The sequence below is a fragment of the Euleptes europaea genome, chromosome 1 (genome assembly GCF_029931775.1).
Source record: "Euleptes europaea isolate rEulEur1 chromosome 1, rEulEur1.hap1, whole genome shotgun sequence".
Taxonomy (NCBI): domain Eukaryota; kingdom Metazoa; phylum Chordata; class Lepidosauria; order Squamata; family Sphaerodactylidae; genus Euleptes; species Euleptes europaea.
In genome coordinates, this window is record NC_079312.1 from 86,248,486 (window position 1) to 86,268,014 (window position 19,529).

The 19,529-nt window shown below is 43.9% G+C and overlaps 1 protein-coding gene across 1 annotated transcript; it reads right to left on the reverse strand.

Annotated features, from left to right (window-relative positions):
- Positions 1–4,289: 4,289 nt before the first annotated feature.
- On the reverse strand, positions 4,290–18,016 carry LOC130475735 (cationic amino acid transporter 2-like). Its single transcript, XM_056847576.1, has 12 exons — positions 17,996–18,016; positions 17,129–17,504; positions 16,130–16,285; positions 14,721–14,889; positions 11,998–12,134; positions 11,043–11,265; positions 10,413–10,549; positions 8,813–8,915; positions 7,580–7,722; positions 6,893–7,059; positions 5,816–5,924; positions 4,290–4,508 (listed from the first exon to the last, which is right to left on the reverse strand). Exons 1-12 carry the CDS (start codon positions 18,014–18,016, stop codon positions 4,381–4,383), a joined length of 1,869 nt encoding a protein of 622 aa, XP_056703554.1. The 3' UTR covers positions 4,290–4,380.
- Between the last annotated feature and the right edge of the window lie 1,513 nt (positions 18,017–19,529).

The window sequence follows — 19,529 nt, forward strand, 5'->3', positions numbered from 1 at the left end:
GACATTCTAACCCCCATTTCAACCCAGCTCTCAGGAGGACGAAAGAGCGAACAGGCTAACAATGTGCTGGATGTATATCCTATGCTAGGTCCTTCTGTATACTGGACACATTCTGTGTACGTACCTAGTTAATCCACAGTTTGGTTCCTTAACTACTTTTTAATATGTTAATATATAGCACCCTGAAAAAAGATTTCCCCCCAAGGGGGTTAACAAATATATCAAGACAATTAAACAAAATAAAAACTTCTTATTACAAAACGGCAGCATAAAGGCTTAACAATATTAAAGCAGTGTAAGTTACTAAAAGAAAACCAGCAATATTTAAAGGCAGCCTTAAAGTAATAAGCATGAGAACAAGAAGCAGTAAAAGAATAGTGCAAAGAACGTATAGCATCGGTTATATAAACAGCTTGGTAGTGCTCAGTAGCTGATCAATGCTAAACAAGCTATTTATATACATTATAATGAATATGAATTACTTTGGCACAGATATTTTTGGTGGGGAGTGGGTGGGGTGCTCAGAATACACATGATGAGCTCCTTCTCTGGGAACCCAGAGAAGTTAGATGAGTGGTTATAGGTGGATGGCCTTCTCTGCCTTGGCCCCCAGCTCTGGAACCCGTTTGCCATGGAGATTTGCCTGGCATCATCTTATTGCTACTGAAAAGATCTGCTGAATATGTTGACGTGACTTATACTTTTGTGCCATTTCTTGCTGCAGTCATATAATATCTACATGTTTAAAATTATTGCTAATGAATAATTATGAATAATTGTGAGCTGCTGCTTTTTAAAATGTTGTCGAGATGTTTTAAATTTTTAAATTTGTGATTTTAATTTTTGCAAGCTGACTAGAGCATTTTTTAAAATGGAAAGACAGAAGCATTATGAATAAAATTAATATACATAGGTGTGACTATTCAGTCTTATAGTAGCATAGAAAAACCCGTCACATAGTTTTCTACTTGACCACAAATGGAAGCTTCTCATACACAGCTCAGAGCTTAAACGATAATTTGTATCCCTACCACTTTTAAACTATTTCTTCAATAAGCACTGTGTTGTAATATGGTGGAGTGCATGCATAGTGCATGAGTAGTCACATCTACACGCACTCATACACTAACCTATGATGATGTATATGGAGATCCAAGGTAAATATCTGTACAGGTGAAAAACAAGAGTGCGTGGGTGTATGGGAAGGAAAGTGGCAGATGGAATATGGGCCCTATACTTGATCTTCCAACTTTGTTTCAATAATAAGAAATTCAAATTCTTTTTAACGTGAGTAGGTGAGATCAAGTTATTCATAGAATCATAGAGTTTGAAGGGGCCATACAGGCCATCTAGTCCAACCCCCTGCACAGTGCAGAATCAGGCTATAGCATCCCTGACAAGCACTTGTCCAGCTGCTGCTTGAAGACTGCCAGTGAGGGGGAGCTCACCACCTCCCTAGGTAGCTGATTCCACTGTTGAACAACTTTTACTGTAAAAAAAAAAATTCCATTAATATCCAGCCGGTACCTTTACCCCCACAATTTAAACCCATTATTGCGAGTCCTATCCTCTGCTGTCAACAGGAACAGCTCCATGTCCTCCTCTAAGTGCCCTTCAAATACTTAAAGAGAACAATCATGTTCCCCATCAACCACTGCCTCTTCTCCAAACCAAACATTCCCAACTCCCTCAGCCTTTCCTCATAGGGCTTGGTCTCCAGGCCCCTGATTACCCTCGTCGCTCTCCTCTGCACCCGCTCCATTCTGTTCACATCCTTTTCAAAGTAAGGCCTCCAGAACTGCACACAATACTCCAGGTGTGGCCTGACCAATGCACTGTACAGTGGAACTATGACACCTTGAGATTTGGATGTTATGCCTCTGATGATACACCCCAAGATCGCATTAGCCTTTTTTGTCACTGCATCACACTGGCTGCCCATATTTAACTTACAGTCCACCCATACCCCAAGATCTTGTTCTCACATACTGCTGCCCAGAAGTGTATCCCCCATCCAGTATGCATGTTCTACATTTCTGATACCCATATCTAGAACTCAGTACTTACCCTTGTTGAATTGCATCTTGTTCACATCTGCCCACTTTTCCAGAGTGTTCAGATCTCGTTGAATTCTATAACTTCTGGGGTGTTTGCTGCTCCTCCCAATTTGATGTCATCAGCAAATTTAATCAGTAGTCCCTACACCACCTCATCCAGATAATTTATAAAAATATTGGAAAGTACCGGGCTCAGAACCAAGCCCTATGGCACCCCTCCCTCCATTCAGATAAAATGCCATTGACAACTACTCTTTGAATGTGGTTTTCCAACTAGTTCCCTATCCACCTAACTATCCTAGGGTCCAGCACACAGTCTCTAGTTTATGCATCAGAATATCATGGGGAACCCTGTCAAAAGCAAGTGACTTACAGAGCAATCCTAAACAGAGCTGTACCTTTCTAATTCCACTGAAGCCAATGGGATTATAAGGGTATAATAGGGTTGCCAGCTCCAGCTTGGGAAATACCTGGAGATTTTGGGGCGGAGCCTGAGGAGGGCAGGGTTTGGGGAGGGGAGGGTCTTCAGTGCCATAGAGTCCAATGGCCAAAACGGCCATTTTCTCCAGGTGATCCGTTCTCTATCGGCTGGAAATCAGTTGTAATAGCAGGAGATCTCCAGCTAGTACCTGGAGGTTAGTAACCCTAGGGTATAACTATGTTTAGGGTTGCGCTGTAAATTAAACAGCGGGCAGTGGCATGTCCCATCCTCCCTCTGCAAGTGTTTTCTAGTAGAAAGTTGGTGCTGCTAAAGCCGATGAGACGGTATCTGTACCTGCAAATGCAGTTCAAACTCTTGGACCAATAAACAAATGGCACTTTATGTATTGAATATAAAATGCTCTCTTTATTGTTTTGAACAAGTGAAATAAACTGTGGAATGTATGTTTTGTAACAGATAATGACCTAATAAACATTTTCATGGTGTCACCCTTGCTCACTTTTTTTACCAAGAGAAATTACATACAAACACTTCTAGCAAATGCTTCAAATTTCAGCAAGCTCTGAGTGCTTTTAGAAAACCTGCACATTGCACATATATGTGGATAAATCACTGGGGCCCATGGGCAAAACATTCCGCCCTTGATGCATCAATAATCTCTATATTAGTCACCTGCCCAGGGCTATGGTCTAATTTGCATGCCTCCCCTAGAAGAAAGAGCCAACATTTCTCTCCACTCTCAAAACAATTTCTTGAATGTCTGTATGTTGAGAGACTTGTTTTGAACCAGTTTACACATTCCAGTTCCAGTCTGGGATAAAGACAACTGAGAAATTTTAGGCTCAGGTTCAGGTCCAGTTAGGGTTGCCAGGTCCTTCTTCACCACCTGCGGGAGGTTTTTGGGGTGGAGCCTGAGGAGGGGAGAGGCTTGGGGAGGGCCATTTTCTCCAGGTGAACTGATCTCTTTTGGCTGGAGATCACTTGTAATAGCAGATCTCCTGCCACCACCTGGAGGTTGGCAACCCTAGGTCCAGTTCACTATTGTGTCACAACATTGCTATGCCACCTGTGCTGATTGTTCTAACCTTTCCCAAGTAGCAGTAATTAGCACAGGAATTGGCTCACTGTAGGGCTGTCCAGCTGCAGATCCTGGATGCTGGTTGATTATAAAATAGTTAATTTGAAAATTCTTTAAATGAATCGATGGTCTACCTTGCTGTCTTAGATCAAAGCTGATCTAGTCTTCACTCCCATTTCCAATAGTAGCCAAGAGATGCCCTGGAAGCCAACAAGCCAGACATTAAAGTAATGACCAGGACTTTTCACTTGTTTCCAGTATCTGCCTTCAAACATGGAGGTTTCATTTAGCTATCCTGGCTAATAGTAGTTGATAGATGACTCTTCCATGCAGGTTTCTCAGTCTTTAAAAAGCCATTCCACTTAAAGGTCATGGCTGCACAATACTTAGCATGAACACTAGGTATTTCAAGTGTTAAGAGAACTATTTCAGTAATTCATACAGCAACCCTGTAAAGTAGGCCACTATGATTACTATTATTTCTGTATTGCAGGGAGGGGAGGGACTGATGCTGGTGATTTACCAAGTGGTATGCACTGAGTTTGAAGATGAGGTGAGGTTTGAACTACCGCTTTCACTTTTACTCACTATGCAACACCAGCTCATCCAGTGCCTGTGAATTCCACAAGTCAGTTTACTATCTGCACTTAAGACTTTAGTAGTCAAGAGTTTTTTTTACTACAAATAAGTACAGACACACATACATTGAAAGTTCAGGGAAATCAGTCCGGCCAGTGAGACTATTATTATGAAGTCCTTTGATAAGTGAGAATCAATAGGTCCGTATCATCATTCCCCTAAAGTTATTTTTTGCAAATGGCAGCTGAATCTGCATCACCTCTTTCATGTTTTGTCTTCTGTAGTGACAGATCTGTATCCCTGTGTCTCTCTGCGCTGTGCCGGATCCCGTAGCCAAAGTAAATTAGGAGGCCTGAAACATGTAGCACAGCAATAAGTGACTTCTTTATCCTTTCACAACCCCAAATGCACAGAAATACCCATCACTAAACATTCCAGTAATATAAGCAAAGCTATTTCAGATACAGTCAAAACACACTCCACTAAATTTAGCCTGGAGTTGGTTCCTGGATTGAATTATCTTCTCTCATTTGTGACCATTTTCCAGGCACAAATACTTGCACTGACTCATGGTTCCCTATTCATTACTCCTCTTCTGTACCGGTTTACCCATGCACATGTATCACTTGATTTCTCTGCATTTGGTTACTGTGCACTTACTGAGTGGCAGTTGAATGTGTGGACTGACATAAGTGAAAAGCACTGTCATTGAGGCGATGCAATATTATCAGATATGAAACATAGTCAGATACACAATCACCATCTTACACACACTCATTAATATTTGTTTGTACATTTGTGTACGACATCCTTCATTGTATATAGTATTGCTATAGTCATGTGAGGAACATGCATGTTTATGCTACCTTCACTTTTTAGAACTCTTGCAAGGAAGAATAGGAAGAGGAGGAGAAGGAGGAGGAGAAGAAGAAGAAGGGGGAGAAGGAGGAGGAGGAGAAGAGTTGTTTTTTTATGCCCCAATTTTCTCTACCTTTAAGGAGTCTCAAACTGGCTTACAATCACCTTCCCTTCCTCTCCCCACAACAGACACCTTGTGAGGTAGGTGGGGCTGAGAGAGTTCAGAGAGAACTGTGACTAGCCCAAGGTCACCCAACAGGCTTCATATGGAGGAGTGGGGAAGCCAAGCCGGTTCACCAGATTAGAGTCTGCCATTCATGTGTAGGAGTGGGGAATCAAACCTGGTTCTCCAGATTATAGAGTCCACCGCTCTTAACCACTACACCAAGCAGTGTGAATGCAGGAGACAAGATCCTTTTAACAAGAATTAATTAGCCATAATGAGCTAATCAACAGGTATCAATGCTTTCCTGAGAATTCAGATGACACTAACTTTACAAATTACCATTGAGTGTGTAAAGTGCCATCAAGTTGCAGCCAATTGATGGCAACCCAGTAGGGTTTTCATGGCAAGAGACTAATGGAGGTGGTTTGCCATTGCCTTCCTTTGCATAGTGACCCTGGACATCCTTGGAGGTTTCCCATCCAGGTACTAGCCAGGACCAAATCTGCTTAGCTTATGAGATCTGACGAGATCAGGCTAGCCTGAGCCATCCAGGTCAGGGACAAGTCACCATTACTTTCCCCCAAATATGCCACTGTAAAATGTCTGGTTGAACACCCATAGTCTAAAAGACTTACCAAAAGCCATCCATACCAAGTACCTAAGCCAAGTGTCACTGCTGAGTTGGGCCATTAGACAGCTATTGACTAGGACACTGAGGATGGGCAAGAATGGCAGGCAGGGGACCTGGAAGTTAACACAGAGATATTGAGAGGTTAGACTGCAATAGCACAAAAGAAGCCTTGGCCCCAGGGACATTACGCGCCAATGAAGAGGACCCTAGGGCCACATACCATAATCTATTCCTAAAATTTTCTTCATGAATAAGAAATTTAGAATGCATGAGCAAAATTTCAGTTTAAACAACAACAACATAAGCCTGAAGCTTCTGATTGCTAAGTTTTGTGGCACACACATATGCAGAGGGGGCTGTGGTTCAGTAGTAGAGCATCAGCTGGAAGTGCAGAAGGCACAAAGTTCAATCCTGGCATCTCCAGTTAAAGGATCTGGCAGTAGATGATGTGAAAGACCTCTACCTGAGACCCTGGACAGCCACTGTCAGTCAGAATAAACAATACTGACCTTGATGGACCTAGGGTCTGATTCAGTATAAGGCAGCTTCTTTTGTTCATGTGTTCAGAAGGCCCATCTCCAAGATTTAAAAACAAACTATTAAAGGACATGACATGAACCTACATACATATGCCATTGTTGCAGCGAGCCAGCACAGTCACCATGTTTTGGGAATGCATTACCATCTCCCCCAAACTTAGAAATAACCGGTTCTTTTGCTTTGTAGCTAACTGGAAATGTGCACAGGGATGACTGACATGATAGCTGACCAATCACAAAGCCACCTCTCCTCTCAGAGCAAGAGTGTGTTTTTAAATGGCTGGGTTATTGAGAAAATGTTTAAGCAGGTGAGCTTACTAGTTACATTTGGCCAAAAAAAAAAAAACCAAGCAGGCAACCGTGCATGAAACACAGAGGGAGAAATAAAAAGGCAGTCTGCCTTTGACTCGGAGGCTGTGTGTGTCAAGAGCGGTTTACCCCACAGCAGAAGGTTCAAAGGCATGTATGTGCACAGCCTTAGCAAATGTAAAGTTTTCTGCCTGCGCATCATCAAAGATGATCTGGCTTGCTGAAAAGCTTACCATGAAAGCTGCTTTCTTCTGACTCTGAGGCTGCCTCCAGATGATTAGCGACGCCACAAGAATCCCCAGAAGGAGGAGAACGAGGCAGACAATGCACCAGGCGCTTCCAGATAGCAAGCATGGCAGTCCTACAGTGGTCACCACACCGACAAGGCAGACTAGGGCAGCTGGAGAGAAAATGGCCTGTGAAAAGCACACTGGGGGATGAACAGGGAAAGCCTTTTTCCTCGCATACAAGACTGACCCCATATACCCAAATGACGAATCCGAATACTTCAGAAAACGACTAATCCAAAAGACAAAGTCTCTGTTGCTCAGTTAATTTTATGAGCTGATTATTCCTGTCGGTTTTTATATTCATTTAGCAAAATATTTTAATATACTGCAACAGATCCCCATCTGTTTGGCTATTTCATATCCTCTTAATGTAGGGTTGCCAACCTCCAGGTACTAGCGGGAGATCTCCCACTATTACAACTCCCGCTATCACCAGCCAATAGAGATCAGTTCACCTGGAAAAAATGGTCACTTTGGTCACTGGACTCTATGTCATTGAAGTCCTTCCCCTTCCCAAACCCCGCCCTCTTCAGGCTCAAAATCCTCCCAGCGGTGGCGAAGAGGGACCTGGCAACCCTATCTTAACGTGATAGTTGATATGAGAGATGAGGTTGCTACTCCAATACTTACCTATCAGAGAGACAGTACGGGACACTAGACGGGAGGAGTGCTGGGATGGAATGATATCTGGGTCAATTAAGAGGTCTACCCAGAGTATTCTGCTTGTCCTCTTCTTTCCTGAGGAGCCTAAAGCATTGGGCTCAGGCTGGTACCTGCAAAAAACAATGGTCACAAAGCACAATCTGGTCTTTCTTGCCAGTTACTGGCAAAAAGGGGCAAAAAGGGACCTGGCAACCCTGATTATTCCTTTCGGAAGAAATGGCAATTACACTTAACAGAAAGATTACATATAAGGTTGCCAGACCCTCTTCACCACTGGTGGGAGGTTTTTGGGGTGGAGGCTGAGGAGGGCGGGGTTTGGGGAGGGGAGGGACTTCAATGCCATAGAGTCCAATTGCCAAAGCGGCCATTTTCTCCAGGGGAACTGATTTCTATCAGCTGGAGATCAGTTGTAGTAGCAAGAGATCTCCAGCTATTACCTGGAGTTTGACAACCCTAATTACATATAGGATGTTTGTAACCATATGTATGATGAAGTATAATGACTGAACAGGGCTCTATTGTGTCTCTGATGCCCGACCTAGGTATGTAGTGGTATGAAGTGATAAAATGGCCTGTACCACTTCAGATTGTAGGTGGACAGATCCACATTTTAATACTCCATGAAAAACCTCCCACAATTAGGAGGGAGAAGTACATCAGAAGAAAAGGTTCTAGTCTAACTCTTTGCATGGTGGACTAGTTTTCAACTTGGAATAATGTATTATGGGAAACTTTGAAAAATACAATCCCTCCCCTGCAAGTATTCTACCCTCAGCACTCTGCCATCTCCTTACCATCTCATTCTTCTGTATGTTTAGGCCAAGCCTAACATTGGGTTCACGGCAGAGGCAAGATTTGAGCTGTGGAGTTCCCAAAATCACTGCTTAGGTCTCTACTACACACTTTAAAGAAAGTTTTCTTCAAAGAAGAACTTGGGATATAGTTACAAAAGCAGCAGTTGGGAAGCGCTTTCATTAGGATTAGCTGTGCTGTCCTAAAGTACTAAGAACGCTTTCAAGTATTGTTATTATTGCACTGTGCTATCGTTATTTGAGTGATGTACCAACATGGCTACCTGCTATTTCCATCTGCGTTGAAGTTTGCTGTTAGGAGATTTCTCATTAACTTGGGTGTTGTCTCAGTGGGCAGTGAAGTGGCAACTCACCCCCCATCAGAAATGCCTAGTAAGCAGACAATTACCTGAGGAGAAGAACGCAGATACCAACTAGAGTGTAGGCAAGCAGTGTCCCAATGGACATCATGTCAACTAAGGCCTTCAGATCAAAAAGTAAAGCCATCACAGCTGTGAAGACAAGAAAGACAGCATATTGCTAACAAACACAATCATTTTTTTCCCTGCGAATGCCTACACATCTCTAAATGGAGATCATTTCCCCTACACATACTCTGCAAATCACCATACCACTAAGCCTTTCAATATTTTGGAAAGCAAGGAATGCAGAAATTCTTTTCCAGTGAGTAGGGTTGCCAGGTCCCTCTTTGCCACAGGCAGGAGGTTTGGGGAGCAGAGCCTGAGGAGGGCAGGGTTTGGGGAGGGGAGGGGCTTTAATGCCATAGAGTCCAATTGCCAAAGCAGCCATTTTCTCCAGGCGAACTGATCTCTGTTGGCTGGAGATCAGTTGTAATAGCAGGAGATCTCCAGCTAGTACCTGGAGGTTGGCAACCCTACCAGTGACATACCCACGAGAGGTTAATTTGTCATAGAAGGTAGGAGCCAAATCCCATCCTGTCAAGGAGAGCACCAGATATGAGAACCTCCCATCAATGAGGGACAATTTATACAATCTCGTTTGGAGTTTGTGACATGATGACTTTTATTTTTACAAACACATCTGAGTCATCTACCATGTACCCAGATCCCAGCTGGGTACCCCACAACAATCCATTCTTCTATGGTTAAATTCTGTATAGGGGAAAAGCTAACACAAATGACAGGGTGTGGTGATCAGAATCCATTGGCCTTTTCTGAGTAACCACATTCAGTGGCATTAAAGCAAAGTGGACTGGGTGCTTATACCGTGATCTTTAGGAACTGTCTCCAAAAGGCAGGCCAAAATGCCTTGGCAGACTGTAATACTCCCCCCTCAACATTAATAAAAAATATCAGCAAAATTACACATACAGCATTCAACAAAATAGTTACAGAAATTAAAAAATATGTACAGATACCTGTCATTCTGACTTTTCGAGCTATATTTTCTAGCTATCCCAGATTATTTCTTTGGGTGGAACAATATGCTCTCACATAGAACAACTTTTTCACCTCTTCCCTTTTTCACCTCCCCTCTCCACATCTAATGCCTCCATAAATCCTGTTCATGAGGTCAGTCCCCTGCCTCCAAGGAACAAGATTTTGGGGGAGCATTTCATACTACTGCAGGAAAGTTGTGCTGCACATGTTCTGGGCCCTCAGAAGTATTCTGGAGGATCTAATCCAGTGTATTTCTACTAAATATTCAGCTTCATAGCTAGTCAGACAGTAGCTGAGGCACCTATGTTTGGAAAGAATTATGAAATGTCCCACTTTCAGGTTAAGTACCCAAAGAATTTCCATACCTCTATGAGTAAGTGGATCAGTGATGCTTGAACATCTTTGTGTATGTGTGATAAATCAGGAAGAGACTTTTCCTTCTGGCAGCAATCATGGTTAATCTACGGTACCCACATTATATTGAGAAATGGTGTGAGAGATTCCATATTTAATAAAACAGACCCCACCCTATATCTACTGTAAGAACTATTGCCCACTGATTGTTGCCACTCCTTTTGACATGCTTACCTGCAACAGCTCCAGACACCATGGTTGCAATCACTGGACTCTGTCGGCTGCTCACTTTGGCCAGAGGCTGGAAGAGGAGTCCATCCCTGGCCATGGCAAATAAAATCCGGGGCATTGGGAACATAGAACCCAACAGGCTGCAGGGAAGAAAAAGAAAGAGAAAGAAGAGAGAATACCCTCAAGTACAGGGCTTTCTTCCCTCTGTTTATCCCATCTCTTTTTCAACTAGTTTGAGCAGGAGGAATACAGTAGAGATTTATAAATTATGAATGGGGTGGAAAGAAAGGTGAGACAGAAAGGGAGTAAATTATCAACTCATCATACTAGACCTCAGGACCAGCCAATGAACAGAATGGCAATAAATTCAGCAAGGACAAAAGAAATCACTTCTTTTCAAATTGCAATATTATTTGCATTGAAATTGTTGGCCAAACAATTGCACTGGCTGCTGTCTGAGGTGATTTCAAAAAGAGATCTGATAAATGCATGGAGGAAAGGTCTATCAATGGCTATGAGCTACGAAAACTGAATGGGACCTCTGTGTTCAGAGGCTGCATGTCTCTAAAACCCAACAGGAGAGTGAACTGTCTGGGGAGGGATGTGTGTATCTTTCTACAAAGCTACTCTTACCTTGTGGTCAGAGCACACAGGGACCCCACAGCTACAACATACTTGGCCACGTTCCACCCAATGTATTCAAAAGCCACCGGCAGAGGACTCATGGTGTCAAGAAGGTGATAGGGCATCATCAATGTCAAGGCAGCAGAAACTCCAAAGTAGGCCAGGAAGCAGATGAGCAGGGATAGGACAATACCCATGGGGATGGATTTGTGGGGTTTCTTCACTTCTTCCCCTGGGGGACAAAGACGTAAGAGGTCATGTGTATGTGTGTGTAAAGTACCCTCAAGTCACAACTGACTTATGGCTAGAGTTGCCAATCTCCACGTACTAGCTGGAGATCTCCTGGGATTACAACTGATGGAGAACAGTGGCCACTTTGGAAGGTGGACTCTATGGCATTATACTCCCTTGAAATCCCTCCCCTCCTCAAATTCCACTCTCCTCAGGATCTGTCCCCAAAATCTCCAGGTATTTCCCAACCTGGAGCTCACAACCCTACTTATGACAACACAGTAGGGTTTTCAAGGTGAGAGACGAACAGAGGTGGTTTGCCATTGCCTGGCTCTGCACAGCAACCCTGGACATCTTTGGGGGTCTCCCATCCAAATACTGAAAGGCAACTACACTTAGCTTCTGAGATCTGACAAAATCGAGCTAGCCTAAGCCATCCAGGTGAGGACTGAGGGGTCATATAAATCTGAATTTATCAGTTGTCTTCTCATGGTCATATTGTTCCTGGCCTGGGGTTCTAGAGATTGTGTGATGATACGGGGCTTTGAGTACTCTAAAAGGAACAGCTATTGGGTTTCTGCTGCAGGAACTTGTTATTCTCAAGACAGCACTGTAGAGCACTTTCTGCTCCTCTTTTCAGGACAATGGTAGAGCACAGGGCAACTTTTAAAATGGCTGACAGTTCCTGCAAGGTGATCTTTCTGTCTTGTTTTTCCTAGCTGCTCTTGCCTACCTGTAGTAGCGATGCAATCAAATCCAACAAAAGCGTAGAAACAGGTAGCGGCTCCAGCTAGGGTCCCGCTGAAGCCATAGGGCATGAACCCTCCAGCCCCAAAATGGCAGGTTCTGTTGCCAGTCACAGATTGGTTGCTGTGAAGAAAGGGAAGATAAAAGAAGTCTTTGTGAGAGGGATCTGAGCACAAGGAAAGATGGATACGGATATATCAAACTGTAAATTAGCAAGCTGCTGGTAGCTAGAAGGAAAGAAGAAAAAACAAAACCAATTAAAGAACCTATTTTTTACAACTTAATTACTAAAACACAGTGACCCATGCTCTTATCACCTCCAGATTAGATTGCTCTGTGTGTGGGTGCCCTTGAAGACTGTTTAGAAACTTCAGTCAGCCCAGAATTGCTTCCAGTGTAGCCTATGGGCAGCATAATACATTTGTGTTTTAAGATCATCACTGAATTTCCTCTTTATTTCTGGGCTTATTGCAAGATGCTGGTTCTGGCTTCTCATCCCCTATACAGCCTTGGACTAAGTATTTGAAGGAGCACCTGCTCCTTTACACTTCTTCCTAGACACTATGTCATCTCAGGTCCCACTTCATGTTCCCCTGCCTTCACAACTAAATTTTGTGGTCATGAAGGAAAGCCTTTTCAGTGGTAGCCCCTTGTGCCTGATACCATCACTGAATATTTTCCAATACTTGACAGCTTATAATTCCATTAAAGTTTTGATTGTTTGCACCCCCTCCTTTAAGCTGCAGTTTTACAGTACTGTCATTGATGATGGTTTAGATTCCCACCTTTTTTCTGCTGGTTTATATGGTTTATGTTCTGTTTTTTTGGAGGGGATTTATGTTACTGGGGGGTTGGATTATTGGATTTCATTTTTGTTTTATGAGTTGTACTTCTAATATGCTGTAAACCATTTGGGGCACATTTTTACAGAGAAATATATTCTAAACAAACAAATAATGCAAACCCCATTTCTTTTAGAGCCAGCATGGTGTCATATAATGGCTAGAATGTTGGACTAGGACTGCGGGGAGCTGCATTCAAATCCATGTCCAGCTACAAAGTTCATTGGGTGAACTTGGGCAAAGCACTGTCTCTTAGGTGTACTGAGCTCCTTTGGGAAAGGGTAATATACTGTTATCAGTAAAATTAATTCTAGGCCTGGCTGTGTTGAGTTTCCTTGAAGCTCAGTGTTAACACACAGCTGGAATACTAAAGACATTCAATTGGGGCTTCTTTCTTACAGCCAGTGTCTAGGGACATGGTACTAATGAACTGTGTTCCCTGCAGCTGGATCTCAAAGCACTGTGAGAGCTAGTGTTGTATAGTGGTTATGGTATTGGCCTAGAATCTGTGAGACCCAGGTTTGAACTCCTACTCTGCCATGGAAACTTGCTGAGTGATCTTGAGCCAGTCACACACTCTCAGTCTAAACTCCCCCACAGTGTTGTTATGAGGATAAAATGGAACAGGGAGAGTGATGGGGGAGTGAGTTCCTATTGAGTCTCCTGGACCTCTCAGAGGAGTTTGATACCATCTACCATGGTATCCTTCTAAAGAGGCTGGCTGGGCGGGGAGTAGGGGGCATGACCCTTTCATGACCAACCAGTTCCAGAAGGTGGTGCTGGGGGATTGCTGCTTAACCCCGTGGCATTTATTCTATGGGATCCCACAGGAATCCATTGTGTCCTCCATGCCATTTAACATCTACATGAAACTGCTGGGAGAGATCATCCGAGGATGTGGAGTGAGGTGCCACCAATATGCAGATGACACTGAGCTCTATTTATTCTTAACAGCTAAGCCACATGGGTCGGTTGAAGTCCTGAATAGGTGCCTGGAGAAGGTAATGGAATGGATGGGGCCCATTAGACTGAAGATCATGCCAGACAAGACTGAGGTGCTCTTGGTCAAGGGAGAAGCCACTTAGGGATTGTGGATCCAGCCTGTCCTGGAGGAGGTTGTACTCCCCCTGAAGGAGCAAGTTCATACCTTAGGTTGCTACTAGATCCTGGCCTACTGTTGGAGGCTTATGTCTCCTCCATGGTACATTGGACCTTTCATCAGCTCCAGCTATGCCCATTCTTCGAAAAGTGTGATCTAGCCATAGCGATCCATTATTTGATCACATCCAAGTTGAATTATTGCAATGCATTCTACATACAGCTGCCTTTGAAAACAGTTCAGAAACTTCCATTGGTCCAAAATGCGTCAGCCAGGGGTTAGTTACAGGGATCATATTAACTCCATGCTGAAAGATCTGCATTGGCTACCCATCAGTTTCTGGGCACAATTCAAAGTGCTGGTTCTTACCTTTAAGACCCTAAATACTTGGGAACAGGGAACCTGAAGGGCTGTCTTCTCTCATACCATCCAGCCCACCAGTTAAGATCTACTTCTCAAGCCCTTGCTTTCAGGGACGAGGTGGGTGGTGATTAGTGACAGGGCATTTTCTGTGGTGGCACCTCGCCTTTGGAATGTCACCTGACACCTACCTTACTTTCCTTTAGGTACCAGGCTCAAATATATATTTTAACCCAGGCTTTTAATTAGGGGTTTCTTATCAGCTTTTTAATTGTCTGCTTTCTTTTATGGATAGTTTTCGTGCTGCTTGTGCTTATGCTTTATGTTGTGATTTTTAATTGTAAGCCACCTCAAGAAGGAGTCTGAAGAGGCAGCATAGAAATATTCTAAACAAACAAACAATCTTACCCTGTTCTGTGAGCCATAGTTCTTAATAGATCACTCTCACTCAAATTCCAGTTCTTCAAGTCTCCTTTGACGATCCCACTGATTATGATGAATAGGAGGACCAGCACATTGACAGCTGTGAAGGCTTTATTCACTGTGGTGGATTCTTTTACTCCGATGGATAGCAGCCCTAGAGAGTCAAGCAGAAGGGGCGATACTAGCAGCAAGATCTCAGTGTTGAACTGTCACTGTTCAATTTCACTAAACAACAAAGGGACAATGCTGTAGAATGACCAATATCAGAAGTCACAGCATGCACAGCCAAAATAATAATACAAATGATAATAATATACTGGTGTGCTGTAATTTTTCTACAGCACACCAATATATTATTATCATTTGTAGTATTATTATTAATATTTTTGGCTGTACATGCTGTGACTTCTGATACTGTTCAATTTCATGCATGGCAAATAAAAAGGAGTTAGGCTATCAGGCGGCGACCATGTCCCTTTTCAGGGGACAGCATGTGTGCCTGCTCTTACCACAGGAAAAGAAAACACAATCTGACAGGGTATTTTTTGTTTTTAAAAACTCAGTAAGGTCACTTACTACATTAATATGTATAGGTAAGTGTGGCTTACGAAGATCATAAAGAAGGAAAAGAAGCATTCCTATGGGGTAGCAGGCCTGCTAGTCGATATCATATCCTGAGAGAGAGAGATTCTGTGCCCCAAAAGCACTAATGCCAGTTCACGGTTATAAGTCTCTTCTCTCTATATGTGTTCAAAACTCAAACTGCTGCTTCTTCACACATACATGAACACATGAACATATGAAGCTGCCTTATACTGAATCAGACCCTTGGTCCATCAAAGTCAGTATTGTCTACTCTGACCGGCAGTGGCTCTCCAGTGTCTCAGGCAGAGGTCTTTCACATCACCTACTTGCCTGGTCCCTTTAACTGGAGATGCCAGGGACTGAACCTGGGACCTTCTGTCTGCCAAGCAGATGCTTTACCACTGAGCCACAGCCCCTCCCCCATAATGGATGGAGCCATTGAGGAACCACTTGCAAATACTTAACATTAATTGAGAAACCACCCACCATCTTAATATTCTTTTGTTGGAACCCCTGGCTTCATTCCCCCTAGGCCACGCCTATTCACACTGATCAGGCGCCAGTCTCACAATAATATTAAATGTGCCTGGCTATATGGGGCTGCAATCAACTCTTGAAAAATTAATTCCATTTTTAAATTAACAGTGTAATCCTAAACAGATTTATACTGTTCTATGTCCATTGATATCAATGGGCTTAGAAGTATATAGCTTTGCTTAGGATAGCAATGTCTCTTCTTCAACTCTCTTGATATAGGGTTGGTTTCTGGATTTTTACAATTCTTTCCTCAAAGGATACTACAAACATACCTGCCAGTATCATAATGAGGCAAACAGCAAAGATATCAGGGTATTCTGCCAATCCGGGAGAGCTGATGGACATGTGGGTGCTGAAAAAGATCCCCATTCTTTTGCCCAGGAGTTCATCAAAAGTAGCACTCCAGGCTCTGGCCACACTGGAGGTTCCTGCAGAGAATCGGCCAGTTAAACAAGATGGCACTACCAGAAATGGACAGAATACAAACCTGAGGGATATTGGAGTGTCCCACCATCTGTTCAAATAACATTTATGGAAGTGGAAGACTGAACCCTTTGGAAACATCAATATTAACATTATATGCCCTGCCCATCTAAAATTATCTTCTAAAAGAATGTTAAAAACTGGACAAATAACCCTTGTTCATGTAAAGCAAGGAAGAATAGACTTTTATTTCTTGCCCTAAGTTCTCTCGTTTTACTTCTTTGTTACATTATCCTGTATCTGGTTCCACCTTTTCTCACTTTAAGGTCACTGTTCACAACCGCTTTGCCTATGGATAGAGCAGTTATTTTACAAACCTGCTTACGTTGCCTGTATATTGCCCACATTAAACCAGTTGAATGAGGCTCTTGCAACAAGTTCAGAACACTGTTAAATGTGCCATCACTAAATCTACTTTTTGAAGATTTGTAACCATCCACCCAAACATTTGAAACTGTAATAAAAGCTCTGACACCCACCTAAAATCATGTGGAATATGAAAATTAAGTAGCATGACCTCTGGTTTATCAATAGGGTTGCCAGCTGCGGGGAAATACCTGGAGATTTTTGAGGCGCAGCCTGAGGAGGGCAGGGTTTGGGGAGGCAAGGGTCTTCAATCCCAGAGTCCAACTGCCAAAGCAGCCATTGTCTCCAGGTGAACTGATCTCTATCAGCTGGAGATCAGTTGCAATAGCAGATTTCCAGCTACTACCTGGCAGTTGGCAACCCTATTTATCAATAAAACCTGACAAAGACACCAAATACGGAAACCCAAAGCATGTTTATACCAATTACATAGGAGAGCAGCAGGTTCCAGCCAGTGATGAATGCCCACACCTCTCCCACTGTGATATAACTGTAGAGGTAAGCTGATCCTGTCAGAGGGACCCGGGCTCCAAATTCGGCATAACACAATCCTGCCAAGACAGATACCAGAGCAGCAATTAGGAAGGAGATGACAATGCTTGGGCCAGAGTTGGTCTTGGCTACTTCTCCTGCTAAGACGTATACCCCTGCCCCCAAAGTACTGCCCACGCCCAGAGCCACTAAGTCCAAGGTGGAAAGGCAGCGGCGCAGGTTTGACTCTTTGCAATCACTGGCTGGTATTCTTTTTCTGCGGGAAACTGTTCGAAAGAGGGAGAGCAGGAAATCCCAGACTGACATCTGAAAAATAAAGAAGGAGGAGAGAGTATTAACAATGACACACACACACAAAAATCTTATCTGGTAATCTAAAATTATGGAAATAGCAAACGTAAGAGCTGTCTAGCTGAACTGGATGGCAGCGGGCGAAATTAACAGCGCAATCCTAAATGGAATTGGACCCTTCTAAGCCCATTGACTTAAAAGGCTGGGCAGTGCAATCCTAAGGACTGCCTGCGCTGCCACGGCTGACTGCCGATGTAACTATGGCGCTGCTAGTCTGCTCCCTAAAGGGTTTAATCACTGAGGTTAAGCTACGAAAGCCTGACGTAGCTCAACCTGCATGGTAAGAGCTTCACTCTGCACTCTGCCTCACTCACTTCCCTGCCGATCAGAGGGGGATGTGCTGGTATGTAGATGGGCCAGCAGAACACGGGGAGGGGCTCCTTGGACCTCTGAGTTTGGTGGGGACCTAGAATGCCAAAGGCCTCCTGGTTGGGACGCTATGGTACGATTGCTGGGGATGCTGACATGGTTGCGGCCTCAAACACAACAGCGGCATGCTCTTTTTGGTACCCCCCCCACCTCCACTCCAAAAACCTCCCACCGAAGAAGAAGAGGGACCTGGTAAGCCTAGATAGGCCTCTATGAAGGACCCCAAAAGCCACTGATCTCCACTACCTCAACCAACATAAAAACGCAAGCACATTTTAGCTAGTTCTCTTACCCCAAATAGTGATGTACGGACTCCCCAGTTTGCCTAGATAAATTATAGTTGCACTATTGGAGCATTATAGTGCAGCTGAGGAAGTTAGCAGAAGGAGAAGGAATTAAGGAAATTTAATTTTCTGCAGGAAATGGCGGGGGCAGTTGACTAGTCATAAACATTTCTGGTTTAGGTTCATGGGTATGCATTTGTCTACTCATTTGAAAGTGGGGATAGGATTCACTGAATTGGAGGAGACAGAGGCGGTCAAAGAGGTGGCCCGCTCTGAGCCTAGCTTGCCGGGAATGAGGGTGGGCTAGAAGCGTAAATAAATAAACAAATAAATATGTGGTTGATAGAGCCACGAAGCAGAAATGCATCAATGTGCTCTGTGAGGAGCACATTTGCAGTGTGAAAAAGTGGATGCACGTTAGTAGTGATACGAACTGATAAAATGCTGGCTGAGTGTTGCGGCTATGTGTCAGGCTGCTATCTCGGTTTCGTTATTGCCTCTGTCTCTGCGCTGTATTGTCTGCCCCCCAAGGTCGCATACCTAGGCCTGGGAACTCAGCTCCTGGGAAACTGTATTCAGCCTATGCGTGTAATCTCCCGCCTTTCCTGCCTTATAATATCTCCCAGCTAGTGAGTCTCTCATAGCTGTCATTTTATTCGTTTGCACTGTATGCCTATTTGACCAGTAAAAGCCATCTGTTTGGACTCTATATGACTTTGTGGTGATTTCTGGTTCTGTGGGCCAAGGGCTGACATTATGACAGCTATCTCTCTTCACCATTCTACTAGCCAGGCTGGAGCCCAGGGGGGTTCGCCTGCCACTTGGATGGGAGCTGTGCAGCTCTCCAGGTGATCTACTACCCTGGAGCCCTTCTCTGAGGATCCTACTCTGTTACAAGACTTAATCGCTGAACTTTTCCGGACGACCCGAGAGGTTTGCCGCTTGAGGGGACTGGTACAGGAACAGTGGCAATCTCTTACAGGACGTCTCTGGATGTTAACGTCGGAGGATACTGATGCTCGTTTAGATCTTCAGGACTTGGATCAATTACTGGACGATGCCCGATTGGCAACTGAGGATTTACAAATATTAACTGGACTTTTGGATAATCTTATTTCTCGAGAAACTCTTTCTACCATGGCGGGAGCCCCGCCGGAGGGTTTTTCCCTGATCCCGGATGCAGCCAGCTGTCAGGCTGAGGCCAAGCGAGTCGCTATTAGCACCGCTCTTCTCCTTGTGGAATGTACAAAGGACACCCCGGTAGCCACCTTGGCTCAAGTTTTGACCTCGACTTTTGGAGCCGAGGCACCCGCACTGGCGGTTCGAG